Source organism: Balaenoptera borealis (genome assembly GCF_965194805.1).
Source record: "Balaenoptera borealis genome assembly, chromosome: 10".
Taxonomy (NCBI): Eukaryota; Metazoa; Chordata; class Mammalia; order Artiodactyla; family Balaenopteridae; genus Balaenoptera; species Balaenoptera borealis.
This window is the reverse complement of record NC_138874.1, coordinates 2431778-2451933: the sequence shown is the minus strand read 5'-3', so window position 1 is coordinate 2451933 and position 20156 is coordinate 2431778. Positions and strand designations below refer to the sequence as shown.

Below are 20156 nucleotides of genomic sequence, written 5' to 3'. Positions count from 1 at the left end.
CACGTAAAAAAAAAATCAGCTCATCTTCAAGTCCTCACTCACACTGGGGAAAGCACAATTAACCAGGCTAGAAAGGATAAAGGGCAGAGGAAGCTGCCCTGTCTGTCTTTGAAGTCTGCAGAGTCCGAAGGCAGCCCAGCAGGGCGCTCTGAGCCTCAAGTCAGGGAGCCTGCCTTCCTCTCCTGGCTTCCTCATTTTCTAACAGCGAGATGCAGGCCAAGTTCCTTAGGCTGCCTGGGCCTCAGTTTCCTCCTTTGAAAGCTGGAGAACAATGACATCTTTGAGGAGAGGGGCCCCTATTCCCTGACTGTTTTTGTTTCCATTAGACTAACACCCCTGGCACCTCTCCTTTCTCACTGTCTTTCCCTGAGGATAATTCATGACTTACCTGGCTGCTAAATTTGGGAGGTGAAACAAGAGTGTTAGTGGCCCAGAGCTGTCTGCATCCTCTGGTTGGTACCTGCCTATTTACCGGTTGACTCACTTGGCCCTCTATGTAAATTGTGTTGTGAAAATTCAAGCACTTATCTTCAAATTCAAACTGAAGTCACGTAAAACATATTTCTCTAACAGGGGTGGGGAAAAAAAGCCCAAATAAATGCCATTGTTATTTTATTTTGTCTAATTCCTTATGGTTTTGTTTCACAGTTTACAAGAAAGGCTGGATATAATTACTGATTTTCCAGTTGAACAAAAGGAGGTCCAATCCACAAATGAACCTTTTTTGTTTTAATTTCTAAAATGTAAATTTAATTCAGGGTCAAGGGCAGAAAATAATCCTTTTATAATAATGAAGACTTCCATTTGGAGTTTTCAAACAAAGAATGCCTTCGTCTACTGGAGCCTGCAAATATTCTGAAGCTGCTTTGATATGGGCGCACATAATGTACCGTTTGTTGGAAAATACAATAGTGATTTAGTCAGAAGTAACATTTGGTCTTTGTTTTTCAAACAGCTGCATAACATTATCACCCCTGAAAGTTTACAGAATTTCTTTCTTAAATGAAAATTTGCTAAGCAAGGCGGTAAACCACAAGATATGGGAGGGTGAGGACCAGCGGAGGGAATGACAAAAGAAAAACCAACGTAAGATCAATAGTCACCGTTCCTAAGAAGTTAGGGTCGGGAAATGGCTCCCAGAGGACCTCCTAAAAGTATTATTTGACATCTAAACTGAAGGTACCTAATATTCTCTCAGAGGACACCAGCTGATTAATGGTATAGAGTACCTTCTGGGGCACATTACGACAAAATCTGTGTGTGTGTTATTGGCATACATTTGTTTGCAATTATTAACTAGTAATTAGGTTTGGGGCATTTCCAAAAAGCCACAGCCACTCTTTCCTTCTGTTGACAATTTTGTTTTGCAAAGTGGATGCTGAGGTCTAAAATGGCCTCTAAAACCTCTGGACCTATCAAAGTGGACCAAAAAAAGATGATGCAGAAAAAAATTAAATATCTCTGTACAAAGATTAATTCTAACCCTGAGGCCATCAGGTAGGGTACCATAAAAAAGGAGTCAGACTTCAGGAAAACGTAACTATTCAATCCTAGAATTTCTTCAGAGTAAAGTGGCATCCAGGAGAATTTCCAAATCAAAATTCCAGGGCTCCCGGAAGTTATGGGATAACTCCAGGTCAATGCAGTCCAATAGAACCATCTGTGTTAGGAAAAACGTTCTGTATCTGTGCTGTCTGACATCATAGCCATATGCAGCCACGGAGCAGGCTAGTGTGACTGAGGAACTGAGCTTTAAATTTTATTTAATTTTAATTAATTTTAATCTAAATAGCCGCATGTGGCTAGTGGGTACTGTACTGGATAATGCAGCTCTAGATCATCAGTATGAAATGCCCAGAAAACTGTTTACTTCTTGCAAAGTCTTGGGGGTTTATGTCTTTATTAAAATAAGCCCAATGGGAGTATAAGAGCCAATACTGAGGAAAAATCTAATTTCCCATGTGGCCCTGAAACTGCTCTTATTCCCTTTGAAGTTCTAATACAAGGGTCTGACAAAGGAATGAAAATGGCCCCTTAAAAAATCAGGAGATAACATTTATATGCCAGTAAGTGTGCTGAAGCACAATCACTACAACCTATGTCTTATTTTTGTCATCACAAGGACCCTCAATCCTCGCTAGAATAATTATCATCCCCATTGCATGGATGAAAAACTGAGGCGCTGATGTGTTAACTAATTTGCAGAAGCTTTTACAAATTGCAAGTGATGGAACCATTGTATGAAATGAACATAAAGCTGTGCTCTTATCGACTTAATTGTGTCAGGCTCACCATGTACCAGAGTGGATCATGGCTTTCCTAAGTTTCAACCTAGTTTTCTTCTAAACTGAACTGGAACTAACACTGAGATATCGAAGTGATAAAAAAAAAATGATAATCCTCTCAAATGTTTCCTTAGCTTCACTGCAGTTCATAATCAAGAGCTGTAATTTTCTGTTTCTTTGAGCAAACATCAGACACTTACCTGCCAGGTCAAGTGGAAACTGCAGCATGCTCCAGGTCCATATAACAAGGATGGCATAGACCAGAGCAGGGCTATTCCTAGAATGCAGACAAAATTTTAAATTAGTGATGAAAAATACGAACACATGCAGAAGAATCTTGTCTCTTTTTGTTCTCATATTTGACTATATCCTAATAAACCTCTTGAGAGTTGTCAGGATATCTTGGTAATATAAGATATCCATGAAAAATTCATGCATGATTAAAATGGAATAATGAAAAAGAAGTTTAAAAAATTCTGGGACTTAAAACCCAACTTCCACATGTGCCAACATCTGTGTGAATTATGGCAAAGCCTCTTGGTCCTATATTGCTGTATTTAGTTTTACAGAATCATGGAAACATTATGGGAGGGAAATGCTAGGACAAAAGTTAGACATTAACCTGGAAATTCAGAGGACTGATTTCAAGAAACTTCAAGGAGGGAAAGTGAAAATTATTCCAAGATCCCAAGACTCTAGCTTAAAAGTACATCTCAAAAGGGCTAGATGAGGCTCAACAATTAAGAGCTTAGCATGTAAAAGAAAGCTATCCTCAGTTGAAAACAAAGTAGGGAGATAAATCCAATAATCAAAGATATACATTGGACACTAGGATGTAAATCAAAGAATGTGATTGTTTCATTCACCATTGGATTTCCCCAGTGCCTATAACAGTGCCTGGCATATAACAGTCACTCAACAAATATTTGTGGAAGGAATTGCTGAACGAATAAACGAAGGATCTGTACTTGGAAGAAATACAAATGTCATAGACCTAGGAAAATGATCTTGAAGACTAAAGTCAGAAAGAAGAGGGGTTACAAAAATGCAAAGGATCCGAAAGAAGTCTCAAAGTCACTTTTTTACAGCAAAAACCCAAAGGAAATTATCAATTTGAGGTTAGTGGCGTAATAACAGATTTTGTTGCCAACTTCTCTGTCAAGAGGGATTTCCAGAATGGAGAGGGATAGAAAAACATCAGGGAAGAGTAATTGAAACCAAACTCAATGAGGTGATTGAAAGGGATATCTTTAAATGCTTCGAGTATTGAGGCCCTGAAAAATTAGATCTTACAAACTCTGAGAGAATTTGTAAATGAGATTTCTAAGCCATCATTATCTGTCCTGGCAGTTAATGGCGAAGACAAGGTTGGTGACAAAAAAATGGAGTCTTAACTTTCAAAATGAAGCAGAAGTAGATCTTCAACTATAAAGGCACATTTACTATTAATCCCTAGTTAGATTATATAACTGATTATTTGAAAGATTTCTGAGAGCCCTTATTGAAGAAGACAGTAATTACTAGGAATCAGCACAGGTTACCTGAGAACAACAGCACTCAGCTAGGATTATTTTCTCTCTCCCCCGCACCTTTTTTTTAAAATAGAGTTAGGATTACTAAACAGGTAATGATACATACATAATAATAGACACTGGATTTAAACAAAGCTCACGAAAAAAGCCTCCCATAGTGTTCTTATTAGCAAGATTAAGAAATGTTCTGAGTGTGAGTACAGTTAGGTGGATTCCTAACTGTGTAAATGACTCAGGGATTTGTAAAGGGAGCTCTCCAAGGGTCGCTGCAGGCTCTGCCTTTGATTCTGTTCTACTTCACATTTCATCACTGAGTTGGTTGCCGACATTGATGGAAGGCTTCTCATATGAACATATGACATTAGGGGCTGGATGAGAAACCAATACCCCAGAAGACATAATCAGGATCCCCAAAGATCTTGACAGGATGTAACTGGATGACCTAGAATAGGATGGAAGAGGTAGCACTTCACAGCAGCAGCCATTAAAAATGGACTTGAGGATATGGGGAGGGGGTGGGGTGAGATGTGACAGGGTAAGAGAGTGTCATGGACATATATACACTACCAAATGTAAAATAGATAGCTAGTGGGAAGCAGCCACATAGCACAGGGAGATCAGCTCGGTGCTTTGTGACCACCTAGAGGGGTGGGATGGGGAGGGTGGGAGGGAGGGAGATGCAAGAGGGAAGAGATATGGGAACATAGTGTATGTGTAAAACTGATTCACTTTGTTATAAAGCAGAAGCTAACACACCATTGTAAGGCAATTATACTTCAATAAAGATGTTTAAAAAAAAAAAAAGGCTCAAGGATTTTCCCTTCCTGTTATCTAAATATGAGTCCACAGTGTGACATGATTTATGATTTTCCAAAATCAAATGCAATCATAGGTCGCTTCCTGAGAAGTTTGAAGTCTAGAATTTTAAGTGAAAATGCCTAGGGGGGCTTCCCTGGTGGCGCAGTGGTTGAGAATCTGCCTGCCAATGCAGGGGACACGGGTTCGAGCCCTGGTCTGGGAAGATCCCACATGCCGCGGAGCAGCTAGGCCCGTGAGCCACAACTACTGAGCCTGCGCTTCTGGAGCCTGTGCTCCGCAACAAGAGAGGCCGCGATAGTGAGAGGCCCGCGCACCGCAATGAAGAGTGGCCCCCGCTTGCCGCAACTAGAGAAAACCCTCGCACAGAAACGAAGACCCAACACAGCCAAAAATAAATAAATAAATAAATAAATAATAAAAATAAAGGAATTCCTTTAAAAAAAAAAATGCCTAGGGAATGCAGTCTATAACTTTTCCCTCTTTGCAAAGTCAATGTCTATATATAGTAGACCTTCAATAAGTGCCTGAATTTTTAAATAATCTTACCTGCAGTTTCTGAGCTCATACTATGTGCCAGGCAGTTTTCTAAGTGTTTAACTCTGCGATCACACTTAATCTTCATACCAGCTCGACAAAGTACGTACACTTATTATCCCTATTTGGCCAGTGATTTCAGCATCCATCTTTTTAACCTTTCCATGATAGTATTTCCATGAAGGAAATGGAAAGTTTTAGCCCTGCTCTATTCTACAATATTCAGAGTGTATCTGACATATTATGTGTTGTTCTTCGTGTTTTAGGAGGAACACTGAAAACATTTTTGGTCCAAAAGAGAGACTAGGGTGGTGAGAGGACTCAGAGCCATGTTAGATATGGCATAGTTCAAGGAACTAAAAACTAGAGAAGATTGCTTTAAAACTTTATTTCATACATTTAAAGGGTTATCATGCAGAGAAGGAATTAAACTTATTTCTTATGACTTCAGAGGGCCAATTCAGGTTCAGAGGATTTGAGTTGCACCTGTAAGAATCCAAATTTCATCACAATAGAGGAAAGTACTTTCTAATAATATTAATTCAAAATAGAACACGTTGCTCCTGGGGTTAGTATATTCTCTATTAGTGAAAGTTTTCAAAGAAAGTCTGGACAAAAACTTGAGAAAATTTTGGAGAGGATTTTGTAACAGATGTAAAATAGGTTTCTCAATAGATGGTCACTTTTGAAGTTTCTTCTCATCTCAAACTTCAGTAATTCTACGAAAAACTCATGTGCAATTTGTCTGCAAGGCAGCAGAAAGAAGTGGTAAAGCATGAGCTCTGGTGCTAGGTTGCCAGAGTTTAAATACCAGCTCTAACCCTCACCAGACAGATAGGATGTGGGTTTCCAGTCCCAGACTAATCATTTACCAGCTACACGAATATGAACAAGTAATTTAATACCTATGTGCTTTAGTTTACCCTCCTTCAATGTGAGGATGACAGTAATAATAGCTATTGGATTTTATATGATAATTTTTATTAAATATATTGTTTAAATATGTTAAACATATAAAGCTCTTAGAACAGCACTGGATAAAGACTAAGCATGGTAGACTACCACAAGTTAAGTATTCTTATTTTTTACCACGTAACCTTGAGAGTTTTGCAACTTCTCTTGCCTGCCATTGTTCAGCTTATAATATCGTGGTAATGACAGTATCTACCTCATGGTGGTGTTGTAAAGACTAAATAACTTATCACAACTAAAACCCTTAGAACAGTGCTTGGAACACAGCAAGAGATAAATAAATATTATCCACTACTACTGTTAGTAGTAGTAATAGTATTTTTTTTTTTTTTTAGTAATAGTATTTTTATTTTTATTATGTGAACATATTTCTTAAACTCTTTGTGTTTTAATTTTATTATTATACAAAACAGGGATAAATAATAAACTGACCTTAGCCCTAAGTAAGTCAAACTCTAACCCTATAATACCAAATATATGTCTTTTGCATTCACAAGTATTATTATCTGAACACACACAATATGGGAGAATGTGGGTGTTGAGAAACATATTACTAAAGTTATCAAAAATAACTTGGGAAAAGATGGCCAGAAAATCTTTGGAGCAGACAAATTTGTATTATTAATTCAGACAGGAAAATTTACCCAGGGAGGTTAAACGCTGGAATATAAATAAGTCACTGAGCTTAAATGGCAAACACTCCAAATTTGTGAAGGAATTTTAGAGTGAATTTCTCCAGCATTGTCTCTATTGTGTAATTGTCTCCCCAACTTGTCTTGCCCCATTTTCTCATGTGTAATCTGTCTTCATAAATGTCAACTGAGAAGCATGTAAGCAGACAACGGGCTCTATTCATACAGAGACAAAAGATCATTTGAAGTATAATTATAGATGTGAGTATCACTTCTCTGCTTGGAAAACTAGGAGGATACAAGACTGGCATTTGGTAAATCAGTGCACCACAACTATTGGGTGAAAAGTAAAAATAAAGTCATAAATTGCTAATTTTTTTATTAAAGTATAGTTGATTTTAAATGTGTTAATTTCTACTGTACAGCAAAATGACTCAGTTATACATAAATATACATTCTTTTTTATATTCTTTTCCATTACGGTTTATCCCAGGACATTGAATATAGTTCCCTGTGCTGTACAGTAGAACCTTTTGTCCATCCATTCTGTATATAATAGTTTGCATCTACTAATCCCAAATGCCCTGTCCATCCCACCCCACCCCCCCAACCTTGGCAACCATAAGTCTGTTCTCTATGTCTGTGAGTCTGTTTCTGCTTCATAGATAGGTTCATTTGTGTCATATTTTAGATTCCACATATAAGTGATACCATATGGTATTTGTTTCTCTTTCTGACTTACTTCACTTAGTATGATAATCTCTAGTTGCATCCATGTTGCTGCAAATGGCATTATTTCGTTCTTTTTTGATGGTTGAGTAGTATTCCAGTGTACATTTGTACCACATCTTCTTTATCCATTCATCTGTCTCTGGACATTCAGGTTGTTTCCATGTCTTGGCTATTGTGAATAGTGCTGATATGAACATAGGGGCACATGTATCTTTTTGTTTATTGTTTTGTCCAGATACATGCCCAGGAGAGGGATTGCTGGATCATATGGTAATTCTGTTTTTAGTTTTCTGAGGAACCTCCAGACTGTTTTCCATAGTGGCTACACCACCTTACATTCCCACCAATAGTGTAGGAGGGTTCCCTTTTCTCCATACCCTCTCCAGCATTTGTTACTTGTAGACTTTTTAATGATGGCCATTCTGCCCAGTGTGAGGTGGTACCTCATTGTAGTTTAGATTTGCATTTCTCTAATAATTAGCCATGTTGAGCATCTTTTCATGTGCATATTGGCCATCTGTATGTCTTCTTTGGGGAAATGTTTATTTAGATCTTCTGCCCACTTTTTGATTGGGTTGTTTTTTTGTTGTTGAGTTGTATCAGCTGTTTGTATATTTTGGAAATTAAGCCCTTGTCAGTCACATCGTTTGCAAATATTTTCTCCCATTCCATAGGTTGTCTTTTCATTTTGTTTATGGTTTCCTTTGCTGTGAAAAAGCTTGTAAGTTTGATTAGATCCCATTTGTTTATTTTTGTTTTTATTTCCATTGCCTTGGGAGACTGACCTAAGAAAACATTGGTAAGATTTATTTTTTGTCTATGTTCTCTAGGAGTTTTATGGTGTCTTGTCTTATATTTAAGTTTTTAAGCCAGTCTGAGTTTATTTTTGTGCATGGTGTGAGGGTGTGTTCTCATGCATTGCTAATTTGCTTAACTGTTTCTTTTTGAAAGTGTAAATACTCCTATAAATAAGAGATAATCAGTGGATAGAGTTGCTCTAGCTTTTTAAAAAGCATCCAACAAACCTCTTCAGAGGAGCGAAAAAATTAAGGAGAGAGAGAGAAAAGGAAAAGAAAGGAAAGAAAGCAAATGAGCTATTAAGCTAACCTGGAAGAAATGCTTCATCAAGCAAAAAGAGCTAAACTAAAAGAACACACAGTGTAAACATAGAAAAACTCTCCTTTGTTTGGTCAGATACTCACAGTGAAGTAGCAGTAATGCTAGGGGAACATTTTACCAAGTGTGTTTTTTCTTCTTAGTAAATGATCTGTGTTCAAAAAAAGACTACAGAGAGTGATCTCCAAAGGTGTAAGTAACTACTTAACTCTTCCTGGCAATTATACTGAAATTCAGACTTGTTAAAATGTTGGAGGGTGGCTGTAGCAGAGTGAAATGGTCAGCAAATCCTCTCCCCAGCAAACATACATAACACTGGACAAATTGTCAAAAACAACCACTTCAGATCTCTGGAAATAAACCAAAGGCAAATAACAAATTGAGTAACATTTATTCATGAAAACCTGGTAGAACTTCAGTTAAGAACAGTGAGCGTCTAAGGCATTTTGCCCATGGGATGTTCCCTTAAACCTCCAGCTTTGCTATGTGAAGAAAAAATTGCACCAGACAGTTAAATAGGCAATGAAGGCTTTATTGAAGTGTACAGTAAGGGAGAGAGACTGAATTCACCCCCACTGAAACAAAAAGCAGAAGAGTTTTTAAACACTGGGGTGAGCTAGTGGAATAGTACTAGAGGTTGTTAGAGAGGGAAGTTGGTCAATGTGATTAGGCCATCTATGTTTGCTAATTGGCACTGATATAAGTTAGGTTCCTGTTGTCCCAGAGAGACTAGGAGATAGGAGTGTTATCTTTCTTGATGATCACATTTCAAAGGGATGGCTCTCACATCCTTGAGAAAGATATTCCTGCGCTGTAAAGCTGGAAAGAGTCTAAGAGAAGACTTGCATCTCAAAGGGACATAAAAAGAATTTACAGTTGCAAGTTTTCTAAAATAAATGCTCTGAGGAAAGGGGGAGCAGAGGCTTATATTCAGGAATAAACTTTTTTAAAGTTTAATCAAGCTGAGGGGAATGTTAAGGCTGCCTTGGTCAGTCAGAGTGGTGGTTTTACCAGGGAGAGCTTAGCAATGAAAACCAGAGGCCCCTTGTGACCAGAGTATGCTGACTTGATTTGGAGTGGAGTGTGAAATCCATGGTTAAAGGTGTGGTCAGTAAAAGTAACACATTTAGTTGGAAATGAATGGGGAAGCCCATGGCTTTCCTGCTTTGAGGTTGCGGTCCCAGGTGGGTGAGGGGCAGACTAACTTAAAATTTAATGGAGAGAGTCCAAAAATAAGAGAGCCATAGAAGGGCTAGATAATGTCTCCAAGTATGCCAGACATGTGCAGGGACAATCCAAGAAGGCCCAGTAGAAATTTAAAACTGGTTATATATGAAAACTTTCTGAACTTGAATGTGCGACCCAGCTCATACACAGATCTATCAGCAGGGGGTGGAAGTCAAAAGGGCTCAGAGTGTTTGATCACAAACCCTGCTCAAATCATTGGCTGACCATTAAACAATGTAATTATAGGTGTGACCCTAATAGCCATGCTAAAGACAAAAATAAGAATTAAAAAAACAAACAAAAAACAAGTCCGAGCAGAAACATCAATGACTGCAATCCAAGGGAAGATAGAGTCCTCAGATTAAGTTCAGGCAATTTATTGTGACAACAAAGACGACAAAAAGACTCCTGAGGCATGTGGGGAAGCCTGAGGATAATATATTGCTACAAAACATAATACAAAATGTTCAGTTTTCAGCAAAAATGTATGAGACATACAAAGAAACAGGAATGTATGACCCATGCTCAGGAGAAAACAACAACAATCAATTAATCAATAGAAACTGACTCTAATGGGGTCCAGATACTGGATTTAGCAGATAAAGACATCAAAGCAACTATCTTAAATATTTTAAAAGAATGAAAGAAAACGATGTTCCATAAACTAAAGAAAAATATGATGACAGGGACTCAACAAATAAATAACTGAAATAAGAAATAAACTAAAAAGAGAATTAAACAAATTCTAGATTTGAAAATATGGGAACCGAAATGAAAAATTCACTAGGTGAACTGTACAATTTGACTCTACATATGGATTTGAGATAGTAGAAGAATCAGTGACCTGGAAAATAAATCAGTGAAAACTATCCAGTCTGAAGACTAGTAGGTAAAACAGATAGGAGAAAAATGAACAGAGTCTCAGAGACCTGTGGAACGCAATTAAGCATTTCTATTTGTAATAGCAGTCCCAGAAGGAAGAAAAGACAATGGGTCAGAAAAAGTGTTTGAAGAAATGATGGCTGAAAATTCCTCAATTTGAGGAAAAACATTAATTTACAGATCCTAGATCAACAAAGTTGTAGTAAGTTTAAGACAAAGAGATCCACACCTAGACACATCACAAACTACTGAAAGTCAAAGAGAAAGAGAAAATCTTGAAAACAGCAAAAGAAAAACAACTCATTTGTACAGGGTAACAACAAAACAATGGCTAACATCTCATCAGAAATAATGAAGGCCAGAAGAAAGCGGAATGATACGTATAAAATGCTGAAGTAAAAACTATGGAGCAAGAATTCTTCATACAACAAAACTATTTTTCCAAACATGAAGGAAAAATACACACATTTCTCCACAAAGATTAGGAGAATTTGTTGCTAGCACATTTGCCTTAGAAGAAACAATAAAGGAAGTCTTTCAGGCTGAAAGAAAATGACACCAGAAAGTAACTCAAATCCACAAGAAGGAATAAAGAGCATCTTCAAATATGTAAGTAAATATAAGAGAACATATAAATATACAGTCATATCTTTTCTTCTCTTAATTTCTTAAAAAAACACAAGTCTATAAAACAATAATTATAAAACTGTACTGTTTGGCTTGTAACATATAAAGATGTAATGTATATGACAATAATTGCAAAAAAGGGGGAGGGAATGGAGCTATTAACTTGTAATAGAGTGTGAAGATCTAAAATCATATTGTATTCCCTACAGTAACCACTGTAATAAAACAATACACAAATCAATAGGGGAATTAAAATTGTTCATTAAAAATATTTTTAAAGCAGTAAATAATTAACACAAGAGCAAAAAGGAAATGAGACATAGAGAAAAACAAATAGCAAAATGGCAGATATAAATTCAACCAAATCAGGACTTCCCTGGTGGCTCAGTGATTAAGAATCTGCCTGCCAATGCAGGGGACATGGGTTCGAGCCCTGGTCTGGGGAGATCCCACATGCCATGGAGCAACTAAGCCCGTGAGCCACAACTACTGAGCCTGCGCTCTAGAGCCCGCACAACTACTGAGCCTGCATGACACAACTACTGAAGCACGTGCACCTAGAGCCCGTGCTCCACAATAAGAGAAGCCACTGCAATGAAAAGCCCATGCACCACAGCAAAGAGTAGCCCCCGCTCGCTGCAAGTAGAGAAAGCCCACGCACAGCAACAAAGACCCAATGCAGCCATAAATAAATAAATAAACAAACAAACCAAATCAATAATTACATTAAATATTAATGGATTAAACACATTGCAAAAGCTTGGAAATTGTCCCCCCAAATTCATGTCTGCGTAGACTTCAGAATGTGATCTTATTTGGAAGTAGGATCTTTGCAGAAGTAGTCAAGGTAAGATGAGGTCATAATAGATTAACCTGTGTCCTAATCCAGTGACTGGTGTCCCTATAAGAAGGGGAAAAATTGGAGACACTGACAGACACACGGGGGAGAATGCCATGTGAAGACAGAGGCAGAGATGGGAGTGATGTGTCCACAAGCTGAAGGACACCAGAACTGCCAGCAACCACCAGAAGCCACAAGACAGCCACAAGAGGGAACAGATTCTCCCTCAGAGCCTCTAACAGAAACCAACCCTGCTGGTACATTGATTTGGACTTTCAGCCTTGAGGACTAAGAGAGTATAAATTTCTGTTGTATTGAGCCACTCAGTTTGTGGTATTTTGTTATGGCAGCCCTGGGAAATTAATACACACTCCAATTAAAAGACAAAGATTGTCTAACTGAGAGGAAAATGCAAGATCCAACTATATGTGGTATATAAGGAATACAGTTTAGATGTAAAGATACAGAGTTTGAAAAAGATATCCCATGTCAATAGTCGTCATAAAATAGAGTGCCTAGATTCATATGAGACAAAATAGACTTTCAGGCAAGAAATATTACTAGAGAAAAAGTGGCATTTCATGATGAAAAACAGTTACTACATGAGGAAGAAGTTTAAAAAATGAATGTTTGCACATCTAAAAACAGAGCCTCAAAATACATGAAGCAAAAACTGACAATACTGAAAAAAGAAATAGACAATTCAACAATTAGAGCTGAAGATTTCAATGCCTCACTCTCAATAATTGATAGAACAACTAGACAGAAAATCAGTAAAGGTATAGAAGACTTGAACAACCCTATAAGCCAACTTGACATAACTTACATTTACAGAACACTCAACCAAACAACACATTCTTTTCAAGCCCACATGGAATATTCTCGAGGATAGACCATATTCTAGGCCATCAGTCTCAATATTTTAAAAGGGTTAAAATAATTTTGTATGTTCTCAGACTACAACAGAACTAAAATAGAAAACAACAGGGAGAAATTTGGAAATTTTTCCCATATGGAAATTAAACAGCTTACTTCTAAACAATTCATAGCTCAAAGGAGAACTCACAGGAGAAACTGGAAAATAATTTGAACTGTATTAAACAAAAAGATAACATATCAAAGCTTATGATATGCAGATAAAGCAGTGTTTAGAAGGAAACTTATAACTCTGAATACCATATTAGAAAAGAAGAAAGGTTTCAAATCAATTAGCTTTCATCTTAGGAAACTAGAAAAAAGAAGTGCAAATGAAATCCAAAGCAAGCAGAAGGAAGGAAAAATTAAACATCAGAACACAAAGCAATGAAATACAAAACAGAATAATAGAGAAAAATCAATGAAACTGAAAATTAGTTATTTTAAAAGACTGACTAAATTGAGAAGTCTAAGAAAAAATAGAGGAGACACAAATGACCAAACTCAGAATGAAAAGGGGGAGGGGGCATAATAAGTGACTCTATAGAAATTGACACAAGTATAAAGGAATAATATTATGGACAACTTTATATAAAAAGTAAAATTAGATAAAATGTAAGAATTCCTAGAAAGAAAAATATAATCAAAACTGACCCAAGAGGAAATAGAATAACTGAATAGACTTATAAGAAATAATGATATTGAATTAGTAATATCTTCCCATAAAGAAAAACCTAGGCTTAGATAGCTTCCTAAGTGAATTCTATAAAATATTTAAAGGAGAACTAACACCAGTCTTATACAAAGTCTTTCAGAAAATAAAGAAGGAATGCTTCCTGAGGTATTCATTGAAGGATATTACCCTGACATCAAAGCCAGGAAAAATATCATTTGAAAATATTACTAAAAATCAATATGCTCTATGAGTATAGATGTAAAAATTATTAACAAAATGTTAGCAAACCAAATTCAGCAACATATAGAAAGGATTATACACCATAACCAAGTGATATTTATCCCAGGAAGTCAAGGTTGATTTAACATCTGAAAATTTATTAATGTAATACACCATATTAATAGAATAAAAGATAGCCACCACACAATGATCATAAGAAAAACAGAAAAACATTTAACAACATTCAGTGTCCATAGAAAAAGAGAGAGAAAAGAAAGAACTCTCAGTAACCTAGATAGGGATTTCCTCCAACAGATCAAGGGCATCTATTAAAAATATCTGTGCAAAACCTACAGCTAACATCATCCTTAATAGTGAAAGACAGAATGCTTATCCTTTGAGATTGAAAGGTCCACTCTTACACTTCTGTTGAACATTGCACAAGAAATTGTAGCTGGTGCAATAGGCAAGAAAAAGAAATAAAAGGTGTACAGATTAGAAAGAATCAAAAATATCTTTGCTTTCAAATGACATTATCCCATATGTAGAAAGCCCTAAGGAGTCTACAGAACTAATAAACAAGTTTAGCATGGTTTCTGGGTACAAGATTGTCACACAAAAGTCAATTGTATTTCTACATAGTGGTAATAAAAAACATGAAAGTGATATTAAGAAATTAAGAAAATGATTCTATCAAAAAGAAAAATATTTAGGAATAAATTTAGGAAAAGTGGTGCAAGACCTATACATTGAAAATTATAAAACATTGCTGTGAGAAATTAAGGAACATCTGAATAAAAGATGAGATAGTTTATGTTCATGAATTGAAAGACTTAATATTATTAAGATGCCACTTCTTCACAAATTGATGCTTAGATTTAATAGATTTAATTTAATCCTTATCAAAACTCCAGCAGGATTTTTTTGGTAGAATTTGACAAGCTAATTATAAAACTTACATGGAAATGCAAAGGATCTAGAAAAATCAGAACAATTTTTGAAAAAAGAATAATGTTAGAGGGCTTACAGTATCCAGCTTCAAAACTTACCATAAAATTCCAGTAATCTCAAAAACATAGTACTGGCATAAGATAGACACACAGAGCAATGAAACACAATAGAAAGTCCAGAAAAACTCCTTACATATGTGGTCAACTGATTTTTGACAAAGATACCAAGGCAATTTAATAGGGAAAGGATAGTCTTTTCAACAAAAGGTGCTGAGACAGTTGGTCCTAGCTGGGACAAGAAATACTGCTGGGATAATGCCAAAACACAAAATGAAACAAGACAAAACATGAACTTAGACCCTTACCTCATGCTACACAAAAATTAAGTGAAAACATTACAGAGGAAAATATTTCTAATTTTTGATGAGGAAAATATTTCTTAGAATCTATGATTCCCAAAGCACTACATAGAAGAAAAAATGATACATGGGATTTTATCAAAATTAAAAAAAAATTGTTATTCAAATGACAACATTAAAAAAATGAAAAATTATATACTGGGAGAAAATATTTATATTATGTATCTAATACCAGACTTGTATCCAGAATATGTAAAGAACTCTTACAACTCAATAAAAATTAATCCAATGAAAAATGGGCAAAAATTTGAACAGATACTTCACCAAGGAAGATATATGAATAGCTAATCAGCACATGGAAAGATGCTACACGTCATTAGTCATTAGGGAATTGCAAATTAAAACCACAATATGATGCTACTGTGAGCCCACTAGAATGGTTATAATCAAAAAGACTGAAAAAAAAAATGTGTTGGTGAGGATGTTGAGAAAATGGAACTCTCACACATTGCTGATTGGAATATAAAAAGGTATAGCCACTTTGGAAAACAGTTTGGCAGTTTTCTTAACATAAAACCCAGTCATTTTACTTTTAGGTATCTATACAAGAGAAATGAAAACAGATCCATACAAAGGCTTGTAACTGAGTGTTCATAGCAATATCATTCTCAATAGCAAGAAAATTGAAATACACATGTATATTGACTACTGAATAGATAAATAAAATGTGGTATATGCATGGGATACTATTCAGCAATTAAAAAGGAGCTAACTACCCACACATGCAACAATGGGAATGAACCAAAAAAACATTACGCTACGTGAAAAGACCAGACACAAAGACCACAAACTTTACAATCCCATTTGCATGAAATTTCTAGAAAAGGAATTTCTATAGAGACATAAAGCATATCAGTGGTTGCCTAGGGTCGGCAGTGGCAGTGAGAATTGACTGCAAACAGACACAAGGAATCTGGATTCTGGTGATAGTTACACAAATCTATAAATTTATTAAATATCATTGAACCGTAGAATTACAATCGATGAATTATATGGTGTGTAAAGTGAAGCTGTTACAAAAAATTTGCCATATCTCAGAAGTGCATGTAAATTCATAAGAATTAGGAAGATGAACTTCATGTGGGCATGCGGAAGGAAGTTGATTTAGGTTAAAAGAAAACAAAACAAAACAAAACTGGATTTGAGGTATTAACCAGGATGCAGGAGAAAGATGTAGACATCATTGTGATGTAGACATTATTGCAGGTTTTCTCCTAAACCTATCAGCTCAAATTATGGAATAAAATAAAAAGGAAAAGAAAATGTTTTAATAATAAGTGATGCTAAGTAGGTTATAATGAAGTAAGCCCCTTTGCTATATTACATGTAAACATATTTTACATGTATATTAAATTTATGCTTCATGATTGTCTTTTTGAGGCCAAAGAGGAAAGCTACACTACAGTGAGAGGGGTTTAATATTTCCTTTGAAGAGATGGAAATTTGCAGTGTTAATTCTTGCAGTATAGATGGGGCCTGAGATGAAATCAGAACTTGGAAGGTGGGCCTTAGAAGGGAATTAAAAACTCTCAGTTCTCTCTGGGCCTTGATTTTGGAGTCTTTGGGTCATGATGGAGACATGTAGAAGTCTAGTGGAGACCACAGAAGGTCACTGACACAATGCAGTTATATTAAAAATAAAATGATTTCATCTGAGATCATGAAACCTGAAAAGAAACTTAAAAACAATAACCTGGGCAGAGTTTATTCAGTTCTATTCTCAGGACATGGTATAAGTTTAAAATGAGAAAAAAAGATTCATAAAACACTCAGATTAATGTATTGGTGGGTGAAGAAATTGCTGAACTGAAATTACCTGGGTTGGGATAGGATTGTATGTCCTTTATTTCATCACTTGCTCACCATTTGCTCCCCAATCTCCACTAGCACTAGCACAAGCACACTGCCTGGCCCACACTAGATGATCAGTCAAGAGTTGGTGCATAAATGATCCCTTGTAATTTTCAAGGTATTTCCCCCCCTGGGTGATTGACACTTTAATCATTAACTTATTTAATATTCAACATCTGTTGGGAAACACTGATCTATAAAATGCCTCTTGGTGTCACTTGTGGATGGGCCTCATAAACAGGCCATTAAGGTAGCTGAGTTTGGCATTTCTCACATTTTTATAACCAGCCCCTCAAAACATATTCCTCCTGCACCCCCTCTCCTACCCTATTTCCCATGCATCTCACTAGATATTTGGCATTTATGTGTCTACTTCTATTTAGGTAGAATTAGTCATCCTTATATTGTCATGTCCATATCACTGTGCCTATAGTTATTTATCGTTCTTATGTGCTCGGTCATGATTTCTTCATGATTTTCTTTCTTTCTTTTTTTTTTTTTTAATAAATTTATTTATTTATTTATTTATTTATTTATATTTATTTTTGTCTGCATTGGTTCTTCGTTGCTGCACGTGGGCTTTCCCTAGTTTCAGCGAGTGGGGGCTACTCTTGGTTGCAGTGTGCTGGCTTCTCATTGCAGTGGCTTCTCTTGTTGTGGAGTATGGGCTCTAGGCACGTGGGCTTCAGTAGTTGTGGCACACGGGCTCAGTAGTTGTGGCTCCCGGGCTCTAGAGCACAGGCTCAGCAGTTGTGGCGCATGGGCTTAGTTGCTCCGCGGCATGTGGGACCTTCCCGCACCAGGGCTCGAACCCGTGTCCGCTGCATTGGCAGGCAGATTCTTAACCACTGAGCCACCAGGGAAGCCCTCTTCATGATTTTCTTGTAACCTCATTGTACTGTAAGTATTCTAACGTATATGAAAATGTGTTATACAATGTGAAGCACTGACCAAATATTTGGTATTAAAGCTACAAAGCTAAAGTCAACATTTTGAGGACAATGGGTCAACTTAGACTGGATTCTTTCTAAAATTCTACATCTACTTACGGTATAAGAAAACTTAGTAGAAATGGAACAGGAAATGATCATGTGAAGGTAAGCTATGATTACACATACACTTTGTGCTACAATTGGGGTATTAAGTTTACTCAGTAAGTTAGTGTATTTTGCTCAGCTTTATGTTTCGTTGTTTGAGAAACACAGCATAAAGTGTAGAATTAAAAGCCAGCCTCATTGTAATTTGTTTTTATAGCATAGTGCAAAACAACCAAAGCTGAAAGTACATTTAGGCACTGAGACTTAAATCCCTAAAGGTAAGAAAGTAGTTCCATAAGCAGCTGTGATCAGGAATTCTGAGTTTATTTGCTTGTGGCAAAAATAAAAGTACCAACTCAGTAAGTTTTAATTTATAGGCATCTACACCAGATAGCCTTTGGGCACTTCGAACAAAACTGACTAAAAATAAAATTTAGTAAAATAAAACCTAATCTGCCCCATTCTGCATTCACGTCAGGGAATATAAATTCCCCAACTGGCTAGAGGAGTGATTTCTCCATGTCACCTCTAGGTTCTTCCCTGGAATGGTAGCTTTGCTCTGCTCTAGAAGAGACTCTTATGATTGGCTACATTCCTGGACACTTCAGCATGTGAAAGAGAAGCTAGGGATGGTCATTCCACCCCCAGAAGGTTTTCAGATAACCACGGCTTCACCTAATCTGTGGTCATGCAAACAGGCAGAGCTTCTCTGTTCTTACCTATGGGTAATATTATTTGCCCCTTTTCTCTAGCAGCAACATCCTTTACATATTCATATATAAAGTTTTTATATATATATGGTATATACATATATATGTATATACATGTATGTATACATGCATATGTATATATATATACATATGTATATATGTGTGTGTGTGTGTGGGTGTTAGGGGGCTGGTACCTAACATGTACCTGAACAGCAGCAAATTCTATGGTTCTATCACTGGATATATGATCTACTGAAAATCCGTATTCATGCAGAATATAAATAATAGAACAAAAAGACAGGTGTGTGGGTCTGACCTTGAAAAGAAGGTCTTTTCATTGCAGGGCCTTCTTACCTCACATTTGCTTCCTCCAGGGTCTCACTTGTAAATTCCAGTATGTCAGCAGCTGTCCCCACAAACATAAGGAGAAGTTGAGAGAGTTGATCCCGAGTAATCCCGCCTCCAATGGGTAGAAGCCATCTTCCAACTATTAGCATTAGCAGGAATGTCTGATGGAGTCCCAAAGTCCAAACTTTCTCGCATACTGTAGATAAGTTATTTACAAAAACTTTGGCCTGTTTAACAGAAATGTCATACAGACAGAAGGGTTATGAGCTACCACCTTAGAGAGAGAGGCCTTCTTCACCATGGCTGTCAATCAAGAGTTAGCTTTTGTGGAAGGTCATTTTCAGAAAATGATTCTTCACTTAATAAAGAAAGTAAAACTCTTTTCAACTGAACACTCTAAAAAAAAAAAAAAAAGCTAATGTGGTCCTTAAAATGGGGCAACCTTATAACTGAAAGTAATTTAAACCTTTCGCTTACTAGGGGCATTGTACTATATGATATTTTAAAAACCAGTTTTGCAGTGTTTTGTAGATAATTTATCATTTCATCAGTCTCTGTAACCAGTATAACACATAGCAACATTTTAAAAATTCCATATTAAAATTTAAAAATTCCTGTATTTTTCTTTTATAGATTTCAAATCGGAATTTACTAATCTGGTAATATTTTTAGCATGGTACAAATCTTCTCTTCCGATTTTTATTGCTATAAAACACTATATCAAAGGAGAAAATATAAAATAGTGTTTATTCATTACCTAAAAGTAAAAGAGAATAACTATAAGGTTATTTTTATTCTGAACATTTAACATATTATTCAAAAATTCATAAGC

General features: G+C 36.3%; 1 protein-coding gene and 1 pseudogene across 5 annotated transcripts in view; one reads left to right on the top strand and one right to left on the bottom strand.

Annotated features, from left to right (window-relative positions):
* The window catches only part of LOC309604753 (macrophage migration inhibitory factor pseudogene), a 155159-nt pseudogene that overhangs the window by 16292 nt on the left and 118711 nt on the right, over positions 1-20156 (top strand). The gene's annotated exons all lie outside the window — the stretch shown is intronic.
* TMEM26 (transmembrane protein 26) overlaps positions 1-20156 on the bottom strand; it is a 51767-nt gene that overhangs the window by 4360 nt on the left and 27251 nt on the right. For all 4 annotated transcript variants that reach the window (XM_082407496.1, XM_082407493.1, XM_082407494.1 and 1 more), the window contains exons 4-5: positions 19331-19551; positions 2486-2562 (exon numbers count right to left, since the gene is read on the bottom strand). In XM_082407496.1, the coding sequence (XP_082263622.1) occupies positions 2486-2562; positions 19331-19551 (298 nt within the window). The remainder of the gene's footprint in view (positions 1-2485; positions 2563-19330; positions 19552-20156) is intronic.